General features: G+C 48.0%; 5 protein-coding genes across 5 annotated transcripts; 2 read left to right on the top strand and 3 right to left on the bottom strand.

Annotated features, from left to right (window-relative positions):
- Positions 1 to 111: 111 nt before the first annotated feature.
- On the top strand, positions 112 to 1,432 carry BROUX77_000005 (uncharacterized protein; the record flags this gene model as incomplete). The annotated part of the gene is made up of 2 exons (XM_073749821.1): positions 112 to 889; positions 948 to 1,432. The coding sequence occupies 2 exons, from the start codon at positions 112 to 114 to the stop codon at positions 1,430 to 1,432; spliced, it is 1,263 nt and encodes a 420-aa protein (XP_073608242.1).
- A 172-nt stretch (positions 1,433 to 1,604) lies between these two features.
- Positions 1,605 to 2,953, bottom strand: BROUX77_000004 (uncharacterized protein; the record flags this gene model as incomplete). Its single annotated transcript, XM_073748710.1, has 2 exons — positions 1,605 to 2,519; positions 2,606 to 2,953. 2 exons carry the CDS (start codon positions 2,951 to 2,953, stop codon positions 1,605 to 1,607), a joined length of 1,263 nt encoding a protein of 420 aa, XP_073608241.1.
- Positions 2,954 to 3,758: 805 nt separating this feature from the next.
- BROUX77_000003 (uncharacterized protein) lies at positions 3,759 to 6,389 on the top strand (the record flags this gene model as incomplete). The annotated part of the gene is made up of 4 exons (XM_073747599.1): positions 3,759 to 3,952; positions 4,080 to 4,176; positions 4,235 to 5,574; positions 5,639 to 6,389. The coding sequence occupies 4 exons, from the start codon at positions 3,759 to 3,761 to the stop codon at positions 6,387 to 6,389; spliced, it is 2,382 nt and encodes a 793-aa protein (XP_073608240.1).
- Positions 6,390 to 6,669: 280 nt separating this feature from the next.
- Positions 6,670 to 7,284, bottom strand: BROUX77_000002 (uncharacterized protein; the record flags this gene model as incomplete). Its single annotated transcript, XM_073746489.1, has 1 exon — positions 6,670 to 7,284. One exon carries the CDS (start codon positions 7,282 to 7,284, stop codon positions 6,670 to 6,672), a length of 615 nt encoding a protein of 204 aa, XP_073608239.1.
- A 2,676-nt stretch (positions 7,285 to 9,960) lies between these two features.
- On the bottom strand, positions 9,961 to 10,826 carry BROUX77_000001 (uncharacterized protein; the record flags this gene model as incomplete). Its single annotated transcript, XM_073745379.1, has 2 exons — positions 9,961 to 10,478; positions 10,541 to 10,826. 2 exons carry the CDS (start codon positions 10,824 to 10,826, stop codon positions 9,961 to 9,963), a joined length of 804 nt encoding a protein of 267 aa, XP_073608238.1.
- Positions 10,827 to 20,495: the final 9,669 nt, after the last annotated feature.

The raw sequence follows: 20,495 nt of genomic DNA, 5'->3' as shown, positions 1-20,495 counted from the left end.
GATCAACTTGTGATACAATGTAACTAACTAGCTGATTAACTAGTTATTTCTTTTTTCTTCCCTCTCTTACATCTCTTAAATACGCTCCTTTCTTCTCAGTGTTTCTCCCAAATGCGTCCTCTTGAGCAAAAGTTCAAGCACCTACTGGAGCAGCGAAAGTCCAAGTCTCTCCTGCGCCAATTAAGTCCGCCTCACCCTGGCATTGTTGATTTCTCCTCCAACTCATATCTTTCTCTCTCAACTAATGCTACAGTTCTCGAGTCCTACCTGGGTCTGCTAGCCTCACATAAAAATGAAGGACTGCTGGGATCTGGTGGCTCTCGACTCTTGGATGGCAACTCGGAGTTTGTCGAAAAACTGGAAACAGATATTGCACTGCACCATGGAGCCGAGGCTGGGCTCATCTTTAACTCTGGCTATGATGCAAATGGCGGCATCTTTAGCTGCGTGGCACAAAAGGGGGATGTGATTATCTACGACGAACTTATACATGCCAGTGTTCATGATGGCATGAATATGAGTCGTGCCGCGCGGAAACTTTCCTTTTCACATAACCTTGTGGAAACCACCAGGGATAGAGACGATAAATCAGTCTCGCTTTGTCAATTGCTAGAAAGCTTGGGCGACGATGCTCTTCAGGGCCGAGTAAATGTGTTTATTGCGGTCGAAGGCATCTACAGCATGGACGGTGACGTATGTCCTTTGGTAGCTGTGGTTGAGTGCGTTGAGAGATGTCTCCCGCACGCCAATGGCTACATTATTGTGGATGAGGCTCACTCGACAGGAATCTTGGGTGCTGATGGACGCGGGCTTGTGAGCCACCTTGGACTGGAAAGCAAGATCTTTATACGGCTGCACACTTTCGGCAAGGCCATGGGCTGTTCTGGCGGTAAGTGACACTCAGATAATCTTCTGCCGTTGTACTTTTACTGATCGATATTCTGTAGCCGTGGTTCTTTGCTCCAACATGACTCGAATGTATCTTGTCAACTACTCGCGTAACTTTATATACACGACAGGTCCATCACTTGCGTCGTTGCTTGCGATCCGGGCAGGATATGACTTTCTTGTTAGCGGCAAGGCACAAGGCTTGATCAATCACACCGCCGAGCTCATGGCCTTTACACATGGCCAGCTAATGGCACTTGACTCACGCCTACGGCCGTCCTCGGAAGTAGTTTCTATCAGCAAGGAACCGCCCACGAGCCCCATTATCCCTGTGATTACACCGGCCCCGCGACGCCTTGCGAAATTCTGCCAGGATCATGGATACATGGTACGCCCTATTGTTGCCCCAACAGTCCCCTCTGGGAAAGAAAGAATCCGGATATGTCTGCATGCCGGCAACACCCCAGAACAGGTTCGAGGCTTGCTGGGTGCAATTGAAGCCTGGGTCGAGAGAGAAATGAAAGGTGGCGCACCGAAGCTCTAGGTTTCTTTTTCGACGGGAAGGGTTGGCCATGATTAAAATAAGCCAGCATAGTGAGGCCAGTTCTTTCGTTGTCTCTGGGTATAGTTGTATTCATGGTGTTTATCCGATTATTTTGTGTCATCTACTCTCCATTTATATGCCTAGCTTTCCTTGAAACCCTCCCTTGAATTTCTCAAATCTCAGCGCCTGCAGTGACACTTGTCTTCTCGAAGCTTTTCATGGGCTCTAGACCCCAGCGGCCAAACATGGCACCGTCCTCGTCCCAGCCGTTGCAGTCGGTTGTCAGCATCTTTTCTCCAGTGAAGATGGCATTTGCGCCAGCCATGAAGCATAGCGCCTGTTTTTCCTCGGTCATTGTCTTGCGGCCGGCAGCGATTCTGATGATGGTAGAAGGCATAAGAATCCTAGCAGTAGCAATAGTGCGCAGCATGGAAGGGAACTCGAGCATGGGCCGGTCCCCGAGTGGCGTGCCTTTGATGGGAACTAGGGCGTTAACAGGGAAACTCTCGGGGTGCGAAGGGAGCGTGGAAACAGTATGAAGAAGCCCGATTCTGTCGCTCGACTTTTCTCCAAGCCCCAGAATGCCACCACTGCACACTTTGATGCCGGCCTCTCTCACATTAGCGAGCGTGGCTAGTCTCTCATCATAGCTGCGGGTGGAGATGACGCTGGGGTAGAACTCCCGGCTGGTATCGACATTGTGATTGTATGCCGTCAGCCCGGCGCTCTTGAGCTCCTTGGCCTGCTCGGCGTCAATCATGCCGAGGGTCACACAGACCTCCATGCCCATTTCGCGGACGCCCTCGACCATGGACTTGATGTTCTTGAGGCTGTTTTTGCGGCCGCGCATGTCACGCCACGCAGCGCCCATGCAGAAGCGAGTGCTTCCATTTGCCTTGGCCTTGGCGGCAGCGGCCAGGACAGACTCGACTGATTCCACGCGCTTCGCTTCAAGCTTTGTGCCCTTCTGGTAGCGGGTAGACTGGGCGCAGTAAGAGCAGTCTTCCGAGCAGCCGCCGGTCTTGATGTTCATAAGAGTGCAAAGCTGGACTTCGGAGGGCTTGTGGAATCGACGATGAACAGTGGACTTGGGAGGTTGTTAGCGGAAAGACAACTAGGGACCAGTAATAGCGGTGGCGAGAAAGAAAAGGAAAGCTAAAAGGGAAGACTCACTGCCTGGAAGGCCAGCTCCAACAACGGCTGGTAGTAGATGGCGGCAATCTCGTCACGCGTCCAGTTATGACGCAACTCTGTTCGTGCCACAGCGTCGGCAAAAATCTTCTTGGCTCTTTCAGAGCGATAGGCCTCGCTTGCAATCGTGTTCTCGTGAACAACAGCCTCTTCGGGGCCGAGCGCAACAGCCTCGGCGGCCGAAGACGATATGCGGCGCAACGGCGACGCAAACGGGAGGGGCGAGCCAGAAGAGCTCAAGACACGCGAGGCCTGAGCCACAGTTGGGGCTTGGATGCGGCCAACGTGGGCGGCAGCCACACAGACCCGGCGAACAGCAATCGATCTCATGGCTCGGTGTTTGGAAGGGTGAAATGGGGAGAGAAAAAGGACACGGCAGGCTTGTAGCGGCGGCGCAGCGGTCCGGTGTATCTAGACAATGGCCGGGCTCAACTCTCAAGCTAGACTCGAGATTCGCTTCAAACCAAACCACGCACTCCTTGCTGTTCCTGCTTACACTGGGTCGTTTTTTTGCTCAACTCAACCCATTTGTCCGTCTTAGTCACCCAAGCTCCCCAAGCTTCTGGACTTCTCAACCCTGAAAAAATGAATAGCCAACTAACAGGAATTGCTAATGGCTCGTGCTGCAAGGGAAGGCCCATTCTTGACCCCTGCCTCAGTCCCTGGGCTTCCGCTGCCGGCTCATTAAAGCTTGTTGGGTGCACAAATGCCTCCCCAATGCTACGAGCCCCTCAATCCTGGCCCGCTTGCAGGGACACTATCAGTAATGGGCCAGCTATCACTGGCTCCGCAAGCTGATATCGAGTGGTGTATCTGACTGGCAGTCGTTCAGTTGGAAGCGTTGAGTGCGCCAAAGTACCAGCCGATCCGCCAATTCAAGAGCCATGGCCGAGTGAAAGCGACAACGGCTTCTGTGGTCTGGGCTAGTCTATTTCTCCGCTCCATAATATAGTTGGCCAACTGGCGTGAATGGTGTTTTGCTAATTATTTAGGACATGAGCTGCACGTTCCCCAACCCTGTGATCTTGGCTTGTCTCTTTTTTTTTTTTTTAATCATAGACAGCCCTTGTTAGACTGAGCCAAACCCTAGTATACTTGTCCTCCTCGCCTCATCTTATCACCTTTCTTTTCAGCCATGGCACCCGCCTCGGCTCTGCTCTGGCGATCTTTGCGTACGCACCAAATCTACGGCGCCAACACCGAAGTAGGCAAGACAATATTCACTACCACTCTTGCCAAGACGGCTTCAAAGTCATGGCCCCGCGAAAACGTAGCTTATCTAAAGCCTGTATCAACTGGGCCTCTGGATGAGGCCGATCAACAGTGTAAGTAGGCTCTGGCAAGACTTTTATAGGCCAAGACTCTCAACTAACAAAAAGCTATAGACGTCACTACAGCTCCTACACACTGGCTTTAGTCATACCAAGTTCACTCGTTCGTAACATCTTCATTCAAGACATATCCAAATCTTCTCTCCCAAAACTCGGGTTGAAACCCTTTTCCAGTACGATCTGGCAGAGAGCCCGCACTCTGCTGCGGAAGCGTCAGGCAAGGTGAGACACGTTCCTGAATTTGACAAACTCAAAAGCTAATTTCAACGGTTCTCGCAAGTTTGTCCCCTCTGATACGGAACTCCTTCACAGCATCCAGTCGTACGCTGCCAAGGAGGCCAGGTCTGGCCCAGGCTGGCTATTTGTCGAGACAGCCGGAGGCGTCCACTCACCATCGCCGTCTGGAACCACCCAGGCGGAGCTTTTCAAGCCGCTGCGTCTACCTGCGGTGTTGATTGGTGACTCCAAACTCGGCGGTATCTCACAAACAATTGCATCTTTTGAGGCCCTAAAGATCCGAGGTTACGATGTTGAAGCCGTGCTGTTGTTCCGAGAGACGCAGTATCAGAACTACATTTACTTGGCTGAATACTTTGAAAAGCACCATGGCGTTAAGCTTGGAATGATTGAAACACCACCTAAGAGACTGCCCAACGTTGAAGAAGACATTGAAGCCATGCAAGACTTCTACGTCACCCAGGCGAACTCAGACTCCTCGCAAGAAATCCTATCACATCTCGACACCCGCCACAAACTTCGCATTCAAAGGCTTGAAGAAATGGCTGGGCAGGCTCACAAGAAAATATGGTATCCATTCACACAACAAAAGCTCCTGAGTTCCGAAAACATCATATCGATTGACTCGGCCCATGGCAACTTTTTCCAAACCCACAATAAAGCTGCTTCAGCAGCCAATGACACTCCCCAGAGCCTGCTCAACCCTTCCTTTGATGGCTCTGCATCTTGGTGGACTCAAGGTCTGGGCCATTCAAGCACCCAGCTCACATTGGCGGCAGCGTATGCTGCTGGCCGCTACGGCCACGTGATGTTTGCAGAGGCTATCCATGAGCCGGCCTTGAAGCTTGCCGAAAGCATGCTCGATGGCGCTCATGCGGCATCTTCTTCCTCTCGGTTTAGTAGAGTCTTTTACACCGACAACGGCAGTTCGGGATGCGAGGTTGCCGTCAAAATGGCCTTGAGGGCGGCCCGCAACCGGTACGGTTGGTCTCCCAAGGACAACATTGAGATTCTCGGTCTAAAGGGCAGCTATCACGGCGATACTATTGGCGTGATGGATTGTGCCGATCCTAATATATACAATGAAAAGGTTGAGTGGTACAGAGGCCGCGGGTTTTGGTTTGACTACCCAACTGTCATATTCAAGGATGGTAGTTGGAAGGTTGAAGCTCCAGGGGAGTGGGACAGTGGCCTCTACCATGAGAAATCCTTTGGTGCTCTTGGTGAAGTCTTTGATGTGACTAAGCGTGAAGAGCGCGGCGATGGGAAAGCTTACGAGGCCATCATTCTACAAACACTAGAGAAGCTGAGAGATTCGGGGCGCAAGTTTGGTGCCCTTGTCATGGAGCCTATTGTTCTTGGCGCCGGTGGCATGCGTCTAGTGTAAGTTGACTTCGAGAGCCAATACTCTTATCGTGTGGTATAGTGTACTGACGAAGTCCTATAGTGATCCTCTGTTCCAGCGCACTCTCGTTAACACCGTCCGGAACAACCCGCAACTATTTGGGACTTGTCCGTCTGGATCGCCAAGTTCGCCGTCAGATTGGCGCGGTCTTCCAGTCTTTTTTGACGAGGTTTTTACGGGACTATATCGTTTAGGGCGATTCTCAGCTGGTTCCATGCTCAAGGTGGACGCAGACATTGTTGTCAACGCAAAACTTTTGACTGGAGGGGCCTTGCCCTTGTGCACTACCATGGCATCCGAAAGCATCTTCGAGAGTTTTCTAAGTGGCGATAAGAGCAACGCGTTATTACACGGCCATAGCTATACAGCTCACCCCATGGGCTGCCAGGTCGCTATTGAGTCAATAAAGGAACTGTGCAGGCTCGATCGAGACGGTTCTTGGGATGAGGCCAAAATAAACTGGGCCCGGGAAACGACTAGCCCCGGAGGCGAAGAGGCGTGGTCCGTCTGGCCGACTGAGTTTGTGAAGAGCTTACCCGGCGACTATATCGAAGGCACCTGGGCCCTTGGCTCTGTCCTGGCCATTTACGTTCGTGATTCGGCCGGATCGGGCTATAAAAGCACGGCTTCCAAGGCCTTGCACGCCAATCTCTTGACAGCCATTAACGGCTGGAACATCCATAACCGAATTCTAGGTAATGTGTTGTACTTGATGATGGGGCAAAAGACAACATCGCAAGAGGTTCGCGAGCTGTGCGAGAGAATCAAAAGCTCGATTCCAAACAAAGGATGAAAAAATAGGCACAAGATAGCATGACGAGACAAGACTGTCATTGCGGCCTGAATCTGGCTACTTTATGATGGAATAATGGACATAATATAGAAGACTGTTCTAGTTGAATACATGTGAGCTGCAGTGAAAGCAAGCCAAATAGAAGGGTTCTTTTACAAGATACACATGAACCCCAAATACAAAGTCAGCACACATGGCTACTCATTAGGACATGGGTTGATGATGTGCCGGTAAGGCTGGGCTCAAAATAGGCATCCGAGCCTTGTCATCAGCCAGTTTATTACTCGTAGCATTCCATTTCCTTGGGCTCAAAGTTCAGCCCGGCGTTTGTAGCCTCCTGAGGGAAATCTGGCAGCTCAGCGCAATAAGGAACAAGAGTAACAGTGGCGCAGTTTTGCGGCACTCTGGACGCATCTTCAAAGTTCTTGAGCATGGTATATGCCTGGCCTGGATATTCGTCGGGAGAGTCTAGGCAAGCGGCCCAGGTAGCTGGACCAAGCGACAAAGAGCCATCGACGTTGACGATCTGAACATCATAGTTGACGTCAGAAGAGGTAATCATGATCTGACGACCGCCATCTTCTTTTTCTCTCTTGAAGTTGAACATCATGGGAGGCCAAGAGTTGATCAATACATCGCGTGTTGGGTCGTCAAACGCGGCATTCTTGAAAAAGACGAGGCCATTGTCTTCATTCAGAGACGCGTAGTCATAACCAGCGCCGACGTGGATACTATGCACGTACATGTTGTCGATTCCCCCCAGGCCTTCCTCGCTGGGATTGAAACGGGCCTTGAGGCGAACGGCATTCGAAGTGCTAGCTTTAGCTACGAGAGCTCGTTTGGGTGTCGAGGCGGCAGCGGCCAAGGCAGCAAAGAGGGTGGGCAACAAAAGCATGGCGCAAGTGCAGGAGAATAAAAGAAACAAGAGTCAGGCGGTGAGAAATATAGAGCGGTAGATGCGTTTATAGAGTGGTGCTAAAGAGACGAGATGGACGACAGAAAGCCGCGTGAACCAAGCCAGCGAGCGGGAGACATGAGAGGTTATAAACAACATGGTTAGCCATCTCGCAAAGTGAAGATGGTCGGTGCATGAAAACGATGCGCTTGGTCCATGTCTTGCAAAGAGTTTTAGTTAAGCATTTGTACTGCCCAACTCCGTGACTAGTAACCAACGGCATTGGTAGTGAATTACATGTATATAGTTATATCCTCGCAAAATACACCCCGGCTACTATCGCTATCGGGATATCCGTGCATAGAGGTAGGAAGGGCCACGCCGTAACTCCAGCAGACAACTATAATATCAGCCAAGAAATCTTCCAAGTACGCTGGTGTATTAAAGTTGCGCAAATCCCCCAGCACGAAAACTATCTGAGTCAAATGTTGGATCGTGAGGACATGGCAAAAGCTTTAGGAGTTGCATAAAGCGGGATGAGCATAGTATGAGTCTACTGGTCAGGCCGTCGAGTTCACAACATGTTGACTGGCATCTAACCAACTTTGATCAGCTAACTCTATTACAGGACTGTCAAGAGAACCAGGCGCCAACTGGGGAGCGGCATGCCTGTGCATATAGGGAGGGAAGTTGTGGGTATGCAGCCCGGCCTTGTGGACGTGGAAATTCAATCGACACGTTCGTTCTAGAGCTTTGTCGGGATTGGCAGGCTAAGGTGTTGGAGACGTACCGAGTGTGTATTCCCAGGGCTCATCTGCATGATGTTTTCTATATTAATTTGCATGCCGTGCACACGTGACTGTGCTAGTACCATCGGAAAGGCAATGCGCAAGCACAAGCACAAGCACATCCATTCGTTCTCATAAGTACCTTGCGGTTAGCTTGAGCAGGCTTCCTGCAAAACCTTTCGGCTCCAGTTGTATTCCACAACAGGAGGAAGACGAGGTGAGGTGACTTTGTTGTCCGGCGCTGTCTGCTGGTTTTATTTAATCGATTAAACCGGCCAGGTTTGTACGACCGTTTAAACAAGGGTTCTCTCGCTAAAACGTCGGCTGAATATGCACCCCGCACTGGCTGTTTTCGCTGTAGCAGCTGCGCTTATAGCTGACAAGTGAGAAAATGCCCAATTTGTCCCCCGCTGAGCTCCGGGCCCAACGTCGTCCTTCCATGTCGGGGTCAGCGCGGAGGCCTTCTACCCCGCTGCGCCGTCCCCCTTCCGGTTGGCCCCCCATCGGCGCCTGGCTCCAGCTCCTCAGACTAATTCGAGCGGCTCAGTCAGGCGCATTCTGTGGTCTACCCAACATTCCCCTTGCTCTCACCCGAGGCAGCACCCCCTATTGCTGCTCCTCCTCGACACCTTGCTCGCCCTCGGCACAACTATTTCACGGCCTCGACTAGGCAGTCAGGCAGTCAGGCGGGCCTCCAGCGCCTCACCAGTCCCGCCCCTGCCGCCCTCGCCTTTTCCAGGTCCAACCGACCCCAACGACCCGCCGACCGACAGCCGCTTCGGTTGCTCCGCTAGACGGTCGATCAGCTCCCCGAAACCTTCCTGCAAGGCAAACAACTCGTGTTAGCCAATCCAAAGACTACAAAAGAACAGTGTGCCGCCTGACCCCAAGGATTGGATGAACAAGGTCCCAGGTTGGATTGACTCTACGAACGTTAAAGCTTTTGACCCGATGCACAGTTTACAAAGAAGATGCCCCCTCGTCGGCCTGGCCAAAAGCACAAGATTGGGTTGACTGTTCCTAATTTATTTAAGAAACGAAAAAGAACATGAGAAGCACCGGCAGCAGGTGGCAGAGAGACCCCCTAAGCTCTGACTCTACGCGAAAAAATCAAAATGTGAATTCTTTAAGGAAGAATTGACATTCCTGAGTCGTATCATGGGAAAGAACGGTACGAAGATAGTAGATGTGTGGTGATTTTACATGAAGAATAATTTGTTGAAGAGATTTTCTAAGAGGAAAATAGGACTAATTGCTTAGTGGTGTGAGAGACGAGGTCACATGGTGTGGCTGAGCCGACATATCACTACAACAAGATGGCATCCAGTAGCGTTTTGGTCCAGAAAGTCATATCTCGAAGGAAAGTGGACATTCGAGAAGAACAAGAGCCACGACGATACTGCTCCTTTATTATGTTTGGTGTCGGCGTCCGACGTGTTCCATTGCTTCTTGAGCGGTGAGGTGCGTCGGTGGCGTCTTCCGGTTGACACGTCCATATTGATTATCAGCTCTCCCAGAGACGTGGGATGTAGGCTTCTAGGACGCTCTGCAGCCATAACAAAGCTTGTGTGGGCCGTTGGAGCCGTGGCCACTAGATGATCTGGTTTTTTTGCCGAAGTTCAAGGGAGGGGTAGTCGAATTGGCCGGAGCAAAAGTAGAAGAAGGAACAATGGCTGCACACGTGGCTATCTTGTACATAACTAGTGTAGGCTCTGAAGACATGGTCCATGGCATCACATTTTAAATTGAATTAAATGACAGGAAAAACTAGCAAACAACCGGTGATCCGATAAAGGTCGCCTAAGAGGACTTATCCCCTTCAAGAGGGGATGGACCAACGAAATGTTAGAAGCCGGAATTGGCCCTGCCTCACGGCACTTTGTGAGCCCTACCACGCCTGGATACCCTGGTTCGAGACGACTTTGCCCACGTCGGCATCCCTCTCGCCCTCAATCACCTTCCTCACAAGATTGGCACCAATTGACGGGTCAAGAGCTCCGGCCTTCTTGTTCATCTCCTGGCTTCCTCCAAGCCCTGTCGCCAGGTAGCCCGGCGAAATTCCCCACGTCTTGACGCCGTCCTCGAGTAGCGTTCTGTGCCATTCACGGATGAGCATATTCAAGCCCGTCTTGCTGCATCGGTAGGCGGGTATTGTGGCGTGAGAGACCTCCTTGGGCCACCCTTTGGCCGGTGACCGGTTAACTGGCATAGCGGTATTGTCAGAGCCAGCCAGCGTCGAGGTGCCGCTTGTGATAAACAGCAGGCGCGGGTCGTCTGACTTGAGCAGCAGCGGCGCAAAAGCCGAAGTGAACATGTGTGTGCTAGCCGTGTTGACGCTCCACGACTTGGCCCAGACTTCGCGGGGTGTCATCTTGCCTTGCGTGATCTGTTGGTCGAATTGGGCACCTGGTGAAAATAGATAGTCAGTCAATCATCGGTCTACATGTTTGGGGCCGGGTTTGACAGACCTGCGTTGTTCACGAGCGCGTCGATCTTGCCAAACTTCTCCGTGACGTGGACCACGGCCCTTTCGATAGAGGTGTCATCCTCAATGTCCACCTGTAGGGCAGTGAGGGTGCTCTTCGAATCCGGGAACTCAGCCTTCAAGCTTGAGATGGCGTAGTTCGCCTTCTCAAGGTTGCGGCTGCCGATGATGATCGTGTAGGGAGCGCTGGACTGGAGTAAGCTCTTGACAATTTCAAGGCCGAGGCCAGTGTTGGCACCGGTGACAAGGGCGATTTTCTGGGTAGACATAGTTTGCAAATTATTCAATATTCTTGATGTAGGACAAGGAGTAGTTGATGGACGATGATACTGTAATATGGAAGGTAAAAAGGTGAAAAGGTGGTAGAATGAGTTTAGAGTTGGTACTCGATTGAAGTAAAGTAAGACAGTCACTATCCTTTTTATATTAAGTTCAGAGTCACACGCCAAGAGTCTAGATCGTAGTTTGAGACTATATCTTGGACTCCCTCGCTTTCGCTTGTCAGTGTACACATCCGTGTGTCTTAGTGTGCAATCGGGTTGCTAGGCTTATCGGTAGAAGATCCGGATGTATCGGAAAACGGGCGGATTACTTGAAAGATTAGCTGCATAGTCGCATGCTAAGTCCATCAGTGTTCCGCCCATTAGTGGAGAAAGAGGGGGTGTTGAAGAAGATACTAGCCCGAGTCCGCTTTCTCCCAACTTTGAGAGATTTCCTCGACGTCGACTCGCCTTCTTTTCACGACGCCCTCCTCGCAATCGCCGGCCCTTCCTCTCCGCCACACACAACAACTCGTGGATCCCTCTTCGCAACTAGAGGACTGCGTCGGGCTTCAGCCATGGTTCGGTGCGGCAACCACTTCAAAAAGCGGAAAGATACGCTCCGAGCCTCCGGATACTCATCTGGCATGACTTTTTTGTCATGGGGTAATATGTGCATAGTGTATGTATTGAGGGTTAAATTCTACATAACTTTACTCCGATCTCCGATTTACCTATCCCATGTGGGGCCTTGAGCCACACGGGAGTGTAGTTGTTCCGGCGGCGCCCCGCATAGTGGGCCTTTTATTGTTGTTGTTTATTTCAACGTCGTGTGCCAGGATTCGCTGGTTGCATGGGCGTCACAGGCGGCTCCATCACGGGGTGTAGAATTACCAGAGATGCAAATGTCCCCTCAACGCACATTGACTCTGGTATTATCTAAATTCCTCAAGCGGAGTTTCACAAACCTACCTAGCTCCGTTAATCCATCACTCCGCACATACCCTTCATCCATATCCGATAAAAACTTGTTGATGTACTCTCCTGCAGCCGAAAGATGAAGAATATGTGCAATAGCGCGATGTATTGCTAGAAGCCTACTCGAAGGCGGATCAATGTTGCGATCAGGGCTCAAGAGGAGCGTACGAGTGACCGGAAGGCCACCCAGTAGGGCGTGTTGGAACGTTTCGATCCTGTAAGTATGTGGCTGAGAGTCGGTGACCGGAGTGAAGAATATCTCAAACTCTCCAAACCATTTGTGATAGTCATGGGTGAGGGATAAGGTATTAAAAGGCCGGTCAATTTCTACACCTTCAATCAAATGCGCGACACCAATATCAAACAAGTTGAGAATCGCAAGGGCAGCTTGTCGCGCCTGAATCCAAAATCTAGGTCAGTCCTATAACTTCAATATAACAACTCTAGGGAGACATACTTCTGCATTCGCTTGAAGCCGGACAAGAGAATGTGGTATAATATGCGCGACTTCAAGTACCATGTATGGACTAGACAGCTCGTTGCCGTCGTCATCTTTGGCATTTAGCCCGCCGTCACGATTTAAGCGCTTCTTGGCCTCCTCGGCATCGAAAGCACGCGATATTACGCATCTATGATGGTCGCGGACAAGAGAGGTACCTCGCAAGGCTGCAATACGGGCCGGAGTCGTGGTAAATTCTTGATCACGTCCTTGAACCATGAGAACTGCTGAATGATAAGCCGGCGATGGCTTAGGGGTCTGAAACGTCGCAGCCCTAACTATACCAGGAACTTTTCAGTAATTTTGAACATTCCACTGTAGATACAAGCAACATGATAACATACGAGGTAAGAAGAAATTATCCATGAGGTACTCTGCGAAGCCGAACACGTCGGATCGCAACTGTTCCATTCTGTCGTTGACCTCTTCCAGATCATCTAGTGGCATTTGAATGGATCGGAAAAAGGCCTGTAGGAACAAGTCTCGAGACTCATCGGAAAGGGCATATTCGTACGTGAGCCGGATCAGCCGAGGGCGATTGTAGGTATCATCAGCTTGGGGGACTTCTCCGGCAGTGTCGAAATAGCCGATGATTTGGTAAAATCTCTGGCGTGCAAGACTTCGCTGGCTGGCAGATAATATATGTGTGGGGGAGAAATCTAGGATACCCTCGAGAGACACCTGGTGTCGGTGATGGGACATTGTGTCAACTTGATCAAGGCCTGGGGAGATTAAAAAATGTTTTGGGGTAAGGGTAAGGGTGAGGGTGAATATATCAGTGAATCGTTACTTATTCTCATGTTCAAGCTAGGTTCCATCTTCTCCCTCTCCTTGCCTTCGTATCCTTGTTTGTTTATTTATTGTGTTTAACATCTGTCTGTGGGTCACGTGAGCCCGACCCTATCAGATCGTTAGTGTCAGTGAAGATTGGAGGACTCACTGTTATCCTTCACAGAAGTTTCTTCCGGATCGTCACGAGTTCAAAGAGTAATTAAGTCAATGATCCCAAGATGGAAGAACAATACGATCGATTGATTACAAGCCCATAACTACACACGCCAGATAGAGAGAAAGAGCTATTCTTTATATTCAAAATCCTTGTGATCAAACCTCAGTCCAAGAGGTAGCCCATAAGTCTTCCGATGCGGAAGGCAAACTTCCATTGCTAGCATAAAAGACAATTGCCGATACTTTTATGCTGATGACAGGTGATGTCCGTGATCGTGTCACGATGGAGGTGAAAGGCAAAACTTACAAGGAGATGATGATGGCAGATCAATTTGTCCTGTGTCAGACGTGAGTTGAAATTTTGTCATCGATGTTAGAGACAACTTCGATGACATTGTGAGATGTAAGGGTTTGTACTCACAATACATCAACAGTTAGACGTTCCTTGTTTGTTTTTTTTTTGTTTTTATATTCATTTTTATAGTCACGCAGAAAGCTGTCACGTGCAGAGCAACCTTAGGGTCACGGCCCGAGATAGGTGCATGTGAGTCACGACCTCATCCTTGTGGGGACATACGGACTTCTATGAGAAGGACTGTCAAACTACAAAGGCAGCAGACCACGATACAACGCCACAAACGCCATAACACATAAACTCATGACCTTAAATAAGCCACAAATAAAATTGTGCGAACGTCTTGGATCGTCCTACGGACGCTCTGTGAACGCCACGTCATGGATCGTCATGAGAGCATCATGAAAACGGCACAGACTTATCTCGTGCCTGCCATGGAACGCCATGAACCGTCATGCAACTATTAAAGGAATATCAGTAAAACGATGAAATTAGAATCTCGGGGAATCCGCCATCATAATTAGAAGACCTACTATAAAGATAGAACACACTACACGGATAGAACAGGATAGAAGTTGCTCTCGCAACAATCGGTACGAACGAGGAGTATAAGAAGGGAGGATATCCTACGAGATAGGGATGGAAAAAGGGGAGATGAAGATATGCACTTTTGCACCCGGTTAACTCGTTTACACACTTTGACAAGGACTACGGCTGTGTAATATGGTTAGTCTAGGAGTCTGAGCTTGGAGTATGGATCTCACTGGATGTGGTGTTGAATAGTATTCAACAACTGGTATGGTAGAAATAGAATGTGTAGAACAAACGTATCTCAAGATAGGTATCTCTCAAAACGCAAACTTCAACTTGAGTTCCAAAGGGAGTCAAGTTTCGTTAAGTCACTACTGTCCTTTTTATGTTTAGTTTTCAGTCGAGCGCTGTGCGCAATCGGTAATTGAAATACCAACCTCGTGTATTCCAATCTTTGATAATTGACCAGCCCCCGTATCAAGGTTTGCAGGCTAAATTCCTGCAAGCTGCTTTTGACTAAGCAAATCCGGATTAATGCATAAGTCACTTGCTTAGCATTGAATCCTAACAGTCGGCTTTCAAGTCCAACTTAACTGCCAGTCTAGGGTTGTAACCCTCTGGCTGATATTCTGATCCTTTAATTCTGTACCTTCTTACATTCACCCTCTCCTTGAAAGAACCGACTCTGGTTCTATCGATTTGAGCTGGGTGAACGTTGTTGGCTTTTGGTCTCGTGGCGACCCTGACATTTAAGCTAGGTGTCGCCTATTATGTTCGTGTCGTCTAGAGTGGGTCCCAACTTTATCCATTTCTAGTTTCTGGACCGGGGTTAAATTGACGTCCGAACTAGACCTCGGCTTTCTTAGTTCTTGTCATCCCATGTGGGTCCTGGTTTCAACCGTTTCTGGTTCTTGCTTCAACATTATTCTGACATCAGAACTAGGCCACGCCTTTTTCGGTTCTTGTCTTTTGGTTGATCTTTGTTCTTAACCGCTCTTATCTTAGTTCAAGGGTTGTCTTGACATCTGAACTAGGCCTTGCCTTTTATCAGTTTTTTGTCATATTTGGGTGACTTTTGTCTTTGCCTCCCCTCTTTTGGGAGCATATCCTCATGCTCTGTTGTCTCGGTTTTGACAACTCAGAACAGTTTGTTTTCTTTTGAACATTTCTTGTTCTATTGTTCAGACATAACTTGTTCTTTGTTCGCAACATAACCTGTTGCATTCAGAATATCGCCTGTTCTATCGCGAATATAGCCTGTGCTTGTATTCGTAATGTAACCTGTTCTTTGGTACAGAAAACGTCTTGTAACCTCAGGATATCTTTCGTTTCCTTCGAAACCTCTCTTGTTCTCGTTATCTTTATATACCCGCCCTGGCCCAGTTTTGACACAAAACTGCTTTTTCACATACTAATCTTTTTTTTTAATCCATGTACCTTTTACCCCATTACTCCATACTAAAGGTACTTCAAATATTCTTTTTTTTTTAAACCCAACTTTCGTTCAAAACTGCCTAGCTCTGATTGGCTGGATCCGCTTGTTTATGCTCGGCTATTTGCCTGCAGAAAAAAAACAAATCTTGTCTCCTGGTCCTGTTGCTGAGCAGACCTGGCAATCGACATGTATCCATGTCTTGGTATGGGATTCTTTTTTTTTTGTTCAAGTGCCTTTGTAAATGTCCAAGTCCCAGCGACACACTTACACACACACATTTACTTGACGCACACACTGATTTTGCGACATCACGATTGAACAACTTGGTGTTTAACATCAACGCAATCAACCATACATCTACTATTTCATGTATGTGCACTCACCATTAATTGCTTTGTTTATTAAAAACTGGATAGCAACAGATGTGCAACACAATTGCCTTTTACTTTTGACACACATCCAGTTGCTGAATTGCACGACTCAGAAATGGCTGCATCGTGAGAGCCTGTTGAGACATACATTTTGAAGCTGGCAAAAAAAATCCAAATCAGTTGTATGTGACTGGCACGACAGCGATTTACAGTGGCTACAGTGGTTGCTTTAGTGGACATGGCCTGGAAGCTGTCGCAACTATTGAGTGTCTTTGCACTGGGATGCACTGGTGAGATCTACATTAAAAAAGAAAACAAGAGAATTAGAGTGAAGCTGAGGCTTGAAGAGACAAACTATTACAGACCATGATTTTTTTGAAGTATATTTGCAGTTGTGGTGGCTGTTTGAAGATTTCAAAGAAAGTTCAACTGCGACAAAATGTGACAAAGTATTCGGGATGGGGTGGTCAGTCAAGAAAAAATCCAAGTTGTTTGAAAAAAGAATTCGACGAAGAAAGCTGCTGTGCAACTCAGGAAACAGTGGGGAAGTAACAGGGATCCGCTGAATCAGAGAATAGCATACTCGTATTGGAAGTGATCGAGGCAATTGGCTGTCTTCACAGCTCGATGCACTCACGAGAACTGCATTAAAATGAACAAAAGGTGTTTAAAAGTGAAGATAAACCACTGGACTGGTTGCTGTAGTATTCATATTTTTTTTTTTTTTGGAACGACGTGGTGCAGGTGTGGTGGTTGTTTGAAAAGTTAGAAGACTGGTTGACTTCGTTTTTTGCTTGGCTTGTTGGTAGCCATTGCACATTGATGAATATTGGGTAGGGTTAAGAGAACAAGGCTGACATAATGAACATCACACAAATGGGAGTGCACACAAGACAATTGGTAGATCACAACACCGAGTTTGAGCAGATATAGTTACAGAGACAGAGCAAGATGTGACGCAAGATACAAAAGGGACATTGAGTATAGGCTGGAGATTGAGATTGGTGCTGGTGAAGTGTCACAGGTGAGAGTTGGGTGGTGGCCGGAATTGAATATCTCCTTTGAGCAGCGGATGTGAGGTCAAGGCAAGTGACAATCATGACGTGTGATAAGGCAAGAGGGCAAAGTATACTCGGAGAATGAGCTGGTTTGGGGGAGCATATCGGTGTAATTTGATTGTGCAGGTGACAAGTGATTGGGATGCAGTGAAGGCAGACGTGTTGTGGTGATCGGGGTAGTGAGCGGGGTGGTGATGCGGAAGTCAAGTTGCGAACAACACAGGATTGAAATTACAAAAGAAAGGTTAGGCACAGAGCATGAACTGCTTGATACACACACGCCGGTATAATTGGATTTTCTAGGCGACAAGTGGTCGATGTGCTGTGACGGTAAACGTGTCGTGATGTTCGAAGCAGTGAACGCGGTGGTGATACGAAAATTGACTTGACAAGACGGGGAGAATGCACGACGAAAGAAAGTCTATGCTCCGAGAATGAACAAACTAAAGTGCAGACGGAAATACAATTGAATTGCAGAGGGGACAAGAGGCGGCTGAGCTGTGACGACAAACGTGTTGTGATGTTCGGAGGTGTGCGCGGCGTTGAGATGCGAAGTTTGGTTTAGCGGAACAGGGAGTGTGCAGGTTGAAAATAAAAACAGGCGCGGAGGATGAACCAACTGAAATACACACGAAAAACCAATTGGATTGCAGAGGCGTCAAGAGTTGGTTGAGCTTTGACGGTACACGTGTGGTGGTGTTCGGAGGTGTGTACGTGGTGGTGATGCCAAAATCAATTTCGAAAGACGGAGACATTGCAAGAAGAAAAGTAAACTAGACTCGGGAAACCAACGGAATGAGAGAAAACTATCAGTATAGTTGAAATGTAGAGGCGAAAAGTAACTCATGTGCTGTCAAGGCGAACGTGGTGGGATGACCCGGGGTATGCACGGGGTGGAGACGCCGAAATTGATTTGACGACATGACGACACTGCACCACGAAAATAAAAACAGACCTAGGGAATAGTCCGAGCAAGATCTGGCTATTGGTATAATTGGATTCCGCAGGGAACAAGCGGTTGAGGTGCAGTGACGTCGGACGTGTGGTGGTGATCGGGCCTGTGATTCTGATAATTAAGTTAAAGAAATCAGGCGATTTAAACTGGGAAAGCCAAGCATACTGGCAAAGTGGACAAACTTTGGTGAGTTTATTGATATACCCCAACCACGTTGACGATGAGTAGTTGAAGTGTAGTAAGGTCGAACGCAGGATGCTTGCTGTTGAGAGAAGTGATCTCGTCAGTCAAGCCACAGACATGAACACGATGAAAGCAGGAAATGAAAAAACACCCAGAGGATAGCCTAGCCTTGACGGGCTTATTTGTATAATTTGCTTGCACTGTAGATCAGTGGTCCGCATGCAGTGAAGCTCAACGGGTGGTGGGCATCGGGGTGGTGATCATTGAAGTCAAGTTACGAACGTGAGGACATTTAAAGTGAGACATCAAAGTATACTCGGAGGATAGCTAGACAATGCTCAGCCTATTAATGCAGTCTAATTTCCCGGGCTATAAATGATTGAGGTACAGTGAAGTTCAACGTGTGGTAGTAGTCAAGGGAGTGATCCCGTAAGGCAGGTAACAAGCACGTGGAGATTTAAATAAAGAAATCAAAGTGAACTCGAGGGATGGCCCAACGTCATTGAGCTTACTGATATTATTTGATTTGATTGCGCTAGATACAAGTAGCTGATGTGCAACGATGGTAAACGTCTGGTGATGGTCGGGGCGGTGTTTCCGGGAATCAAGTTATCGACACGTAGATATTCAAGATAACAAAACAAAGTGCAGATTGTGTGATTCCAGACAGGCAGACTGAGGCAAAAATGAACTAAGGCGAGGGTTTTGTTTAACAGACTACTGCAGTAAATAACAGATACGAACTAACGGGTTTGAAGAAGTGACGATGCAGTTTGTTAGCGTGTAACGACAAACAGTACAGTGGAGTATATTTGTGGTACGTGGACTTAGATTCAACTGTAGTGGCAGTAGGTACAGTATATAGTCTCTTGTTTTGAGATGCAAGGCAAGACTGACAGGCGACAGAAGATATGGAAAACAAAGGCTGATTACAGGTAGTGGAAGTGATGGCGGGGTTCAGTGTTGAGCATAGGATAAGGCTGCGGTCGGTTGATTCAGATTAACAGGGTAGGACATGGGGTACAGTGGCATAGGGCAAGATTGTGTGTAGTATGTGGCAATGGTGTGGACAAGGGGATGGACAAAGAGGACCAGGAATAGGTGAACAACTGACGGGAGATTTATGGTGGGAGATGGGCGGACAAGATGTGTAACAGGTATGTCATCAAGTATCAGGACAAGCAAGTTGAGAACAAGGTGGACAAGCAAGTTGACAAAAGGCAGGATAATTAAGTGGATAAGTGGCAGGATAAGTTGACAATTAGGTTGACAGACAGGTCGACAAGTACTGTAACACACACTTCGACAATTAAGTTTGGACGTAGGTGGACAAGTAGTTTATTACATAGGTCGACAAGCAGGTGGACAAGTAGTTTAATAGATAGGTGGACTCGTGGGTGTAGGAATAGTTGGACAAGTAGGAACAAGGAGATGAAGGCGATGACGGGATGTAAGTGGGTTGATATGGTTGGATGAACAAGTGTGGTGAGATTCAATAGTTTGTATTTTGGCTCAGGCGGACAACCCTAATTGTGGAGAATCATGTGATCAGAGATGTAACCCTGAAAGTGTAGAGTCATGTGACACAGGTATTAACCCTGAACACACATGGGTCACATGACACATATGCTAACCCTAAGGTTGATCGAGTCATGTGATCTGAACCACTAACCCTAGACGTAAGCGATCATGTGACATACATGTAAACCCTAACCCTTGTCCCGGACATGGAAATTTTGAAGTTCAAAAATTTGAGACTATGACGTCATAGTAGAGCGGATATGAGATTTAGCGAACCGCTAGTGTAGGATGAAGGAGGAAGAAAGGGAGAAAAGAGAAGAAAATGGAGAGTGAATTAGAAAGTGTGGAAAGTGAATAAAAAAGTAGAAATAAAAAAGTATGTAATTTTTAGGGTTTTAGGGTTTTAGGGTTAGGGTTTTAGGGTTTTAGGGTTTTAGGGTTTTAGGGTTTTAGGGTTTTAGGGTTTTAGGGTTTTAGGGTTTTAGGGTTTTAGGGTTTTAGGGTTTTAGGGTTTTAGGGTTTTAGGGTTTTAGGGTTTTAGGGTTTTAGGGTTTTAGGGTTTTAGGGTTTTAGGGTTTTAGGGTTTTAGGGTTTTAGGGTTTTAGGGTTTTAGGGTTTTAGGGTTTTAGGGTTTTAGGGTTTTAGGGTTTTAGGGTTTTAGGGTTTTAGGGTTTTAGGGTTTTAGGGTTTTAGGGTTTTAGGGTTTTAGGGTTTTAGGGTTTTAGGGTTTTAGGGTTTTAGGGTTTTAGGGTTTTAGGGTTTTAGGGTTTTAGGGTTTTAGGGTTTTAGGGTTTTAGGGTTTTAGGGTTTTAGGGTTTTAGGGTTTTAGGGTTTTAGGGTTTTA

The sequence above is a fragment of the Berkeleyomyces rouxiae genome (assembly GCF_048999995.1).
Source record: "Berkeleyomyces rouxiae strain 22BRR77 chromosome Unknown BrBRR77_ptg000001l, whole genome shotgun sequence".
Lineage (NCBI taxonomy): Eukaryota > Fungi > Ascomycota > Sordariomycetes > Microascales > Ceratocystidaceae > Berkeleyomyces > Berkeleyomyces rouxiae.
Note: the sequence above shows the minus strand (reverse complement) of the source record. Positions and strands in the feature narration are given on the sequence as shown.